Below are 3,120 nucleotides of genomic sequence, written 5' to 3'. Positions count from 1 at the left end.
AGGCCAGGGTGCCGCGGCTGCCCATGAGCCAGGGCAAGTAGCTTATCTCACCCTGGCCTTCATCGGGGTTCTTCAGTAGGACTCGGACCGTATGCCGTGTTTCCCAAGATGACCAGTGCAAACAGGAAGTAAGACCCTGTCGACTTCCTGTTGAACTGAAAGAGGATGGTAGAGCAAGTGAGGGGACAGGATTGCAAGGAAAATGATCAATTTTCTTTTAATTATGATTAAGACTCATTTATCCTCTCTCTATGTCGATCTTTACTTTTATATTAAACCATCCGATTTATATAGAATTTGTTGTTTACGTAGTTTTATCGCTATTGCTGAAATGACAAAGTTGGAAAATGAAAGATGCACCAACATGGATGTTTGTACAACGCAATGATTTCTCCTTCACTCGAGGAGCAGTTCAAGCAACAATCGTAAATCACAGAACTGCCATCATGAGGGGAGCCGAGACGATCATAAATATCTGGAGCAACATTTCAAACAGAATCAAAACAAAGAGGAAACCTGTTACTTACATCGGTGTGTTTAATCAATACAGTACATTGACCCCATGAACAATTTGGCACCCCCCCCCCCCCCACTACAAAACAGAATATTGTGCAAAACAGCAAAAACAACAACAAAAGAAACGAACATGTAAAATGTACCAGGGTTGTGAGAATCTGTTAAGTGTTATCATCAGAACAAAAAAAAGTGAAAAGGAAAAATCAAATCATGACTAAAGATAATTAAGGTACCTAAAATTCAAAAGAAACAGGCACGCGATAAACATCTTGGTACGACGGCAGTTGGCGTAAATGTCAATCAGAATTTGACGAGACAAAATGTGCATTTGGAAATGTTTGACAAAACGCTTGCTCTTCTCCAATCAGGTGCGTCGCTGCAGATTAAAGTTAACGGAGTTCAATCTCAAACACTGTAAACAAGGTCAGACGAGGCAGTGTTCTGCTGAAAGTGTTGGGTGGTTTAAAAACAGCCATCAAGCAGAAAGAAACAACAGAATGGGTGGTGTGAGCTGGTCACCTTCGCCAACACGTTTCAACAGCCCGAGGCTGTGACCAAACATCAGGAGAACGGGTTCAGCGTCGATGGGAGGCGTTTCCACCACGGCTGGGACTGGAACTCGTCATTGGTCTCATTGGGAGGCTCATGTCCCCAGCAGTGCGCTCTGACTTTGTTGGTTCAGCCGCTGAGCAGAGACCTCGCTTCGTCATCGCTACCGTCCACCGGTGAGGTAGCTTGGCGATACAAAATGAACTGGGAGGAGATCTGAAACACAGCGTTCAGGAAATCTCCGGAAATTCTGAAAACATTACGCGATGACAGGCGTGAATAAAATGCGGCATGGATGGGTTTTCTTTTCTTCCGAGGATACGAAGAGGTCGAGCGTCAGGGTGCCGAGGCTGCCGATGAGCCAGGGCAGGTGATGGACCACGTAGCTTATCTCACCCTGGCCATCGTCGGGGTTCTTCAGCAGGACACTCAGACCGTACGTGGTGTTTCCCAAGATGACCAGTGCAAACAGGAAGAAAGATACGCCCTCTGTCGACTTCCTCTTGAACTGAGGGGAGAGAGGACGGTAGAGCGAGTGAGGAATTGTATATTAGGGTCATTTTTATAAACAGTAGTGAAACAAGAAAGTTGAAAAGTTCACCTCTGCTGTGAAAGGTTTGCATTATGCTACAAGAGCGTTTGAGGAGCACAAACACAAATCATCATTTTCATTTGTGGCAACAACGTCCGTGTCAAACTCACATTGGTGTACATCTGGGGCACCCGGGAACAGAGGTACAGCATTGACGACACTGAGCCAATGCAGAAGCCAGCAATCTCTACTGGAGTAAATTCCTGAATTGAGAAAAAAAAAAAAAAAAAAGCAGTCAAAATATTAGACGCCGACTTCTCTTATCCGAGCGCTCTACAGGAATTAAAGTTAATAAGGCTCACCTTAATAAGGCTAGCGTCAGAGGTGGAGAGTAAGGCACGACTCCTGAACCCAGACGGAATCATTTCACGCTCCATATCTAACCCGGGTAAAAGGACGAAGCTCACGGTGAACCCCAGGACACAGACGCCACCCACCATGTGCAAAACCCTCCCGTCTGGAATAGAGACGACGCATTAGCTCAGCATCGCTACAGGGAAAGACATTTCAGCACCGTCCTAGACTAGAACAACAACAGTCGGTGTGCGATGACATCACCGCGGGCTCCACCGTTCACCTGCTTCCTGTGTCTGGAGCTGATTCTTTATTAGCGAAACCTCAAAACTCCTTACGTTAATATGCAAATTAGTAAGGGCCAAGACCGGCGTACATGTTTCTGTTCATTTTTATAGAAATTGGGATTTTTAAAATTGAACTGCTAATATATATATATATATAAGCAAAAAAAATAAAAATAAAAACCACAAAATGAATGCTCACTTTCTCTCGTCTTGTTTATCCTGTAGTAAAAAAACATGGCCAGCATCAGGAGGTCAGCAGCAACGTAATAAATAGCTGTATATGCCTGGAGGAGAGAGAGAAAGAGACATGAAAATACAAAAAACACAATAAATGTGTGTTTAAACAGCTATTTGCAACCCCCTTGAAAGGACTAATCAATTTGGGTTTAATGACCACTAACCCGGCTGCAAACGTCACACCTGACCCACAGCTCTGCCTTACATCGCAGCAATCGTTACATCGCCACAAGTCACCTGAAGCGGAAGCTGCTGAGCCAAGAAGGAGCCCAGCAAATTGCAGCTGTCGCCCGATAACCACAGCAGCAGGAACCAAACGGAGATCGCCTGGTCCATGTTCCCCGTTTTGCACGAACTGTAGTACTGTCTGTACTCGGGGGGGGGGGGGGGAATAGTACTCGTGTTGATATACGTATACTTAGCAGCCTACATTTTCTGATGAGACGCAAACACCTACGGGAGCGAGGACACCATGAAGCAGAGGATGGACAGCAGGCCGAGGTAGACGCTGGCCATATCCCTCCCATCCTGGGCGCATTCTTTAAAGGCTTCCCAAACCCAGTCGCTCCCATTAGGGCACCAGACACTGAAGTTATCTCCACTGGGCAGTCCAAAGGCACTCCTTGTGAGGCCTCCGTCTGACAT

General features: G+C 46.0%; 1 protein-coding gene across 1 annotated transcript; it reads right to left on the bottom strand.

Annotated features, from left to right (window-relative positions):
* Positions 1-588: 588 nt before the first annotated feature.
* Positions 589-3,120, bottom strand: slc66a1 (solute carrier family 66 member 1). Its single transcript, XM_068749809.1, has 7 exons — positions 2,933-3,120; positions 2,713-2,842; positions 2,438-2,522; positions 1,960-2,114; positions 1,768-1,860; positions 1,388-1,573; positions 589-1,281 (listed from the first exon to the last, which is right to left on the bottom strand). The coding sequence occupies exons 1-7, from the start codon at positions 3,118-3,120 to the stop codon at positions 1,195-1,197; spliced, it is 924 nt and encodes a 307-aa protein (XP_068605910.1). The 3' UTR covers positions 589-1,194.

The sequence above is a fragment of the Brachionichthys hirsutus genome, chromosome 2 (assembly GCF_040956055.1).
Source record: "Brachionichthys hirsutus isolate HB-005 chromosome 2, CSIRO-AGI_Bhir_v1, whole genome shotgun sequence".
Classification (NCBI taxonomy): Eukaryota; Metazoa; Chordata; class Actinopteri; order Lophiiformes; family Brachionichthyidae; genus Brachionichthys; species Brachionichthys hirsutus.
The sequence above is the reverse complement of the archived record's forward strand: the minus strand, read 5'-3'. Positions and strand labels throughout refer to the sequence as shown.

Coding starts and splice junctions, on each gene's coding strand:
- slc66a1 (XM_068749809.1), bottom strand. CDS start 3,120: ATGTCAGACGGAGGCCTCACAAGGAGTGCCTTTGGACTGCCCAGTGGA. Junction 2,523..2,712: donor CTCAGCAGCTTCCGCTTCAG/GTGACTTGTGGC, acceptor TCTCTCCTCCAG/GCATATACAGCTATTTATTA. Junction 1,861..1,959: donor CTGACGCTAGCCTTATTAAG/GTGAGCCTTATT, acceptor TTCTCAATTCAG/GAATTTACTCCAGTAGAGAT.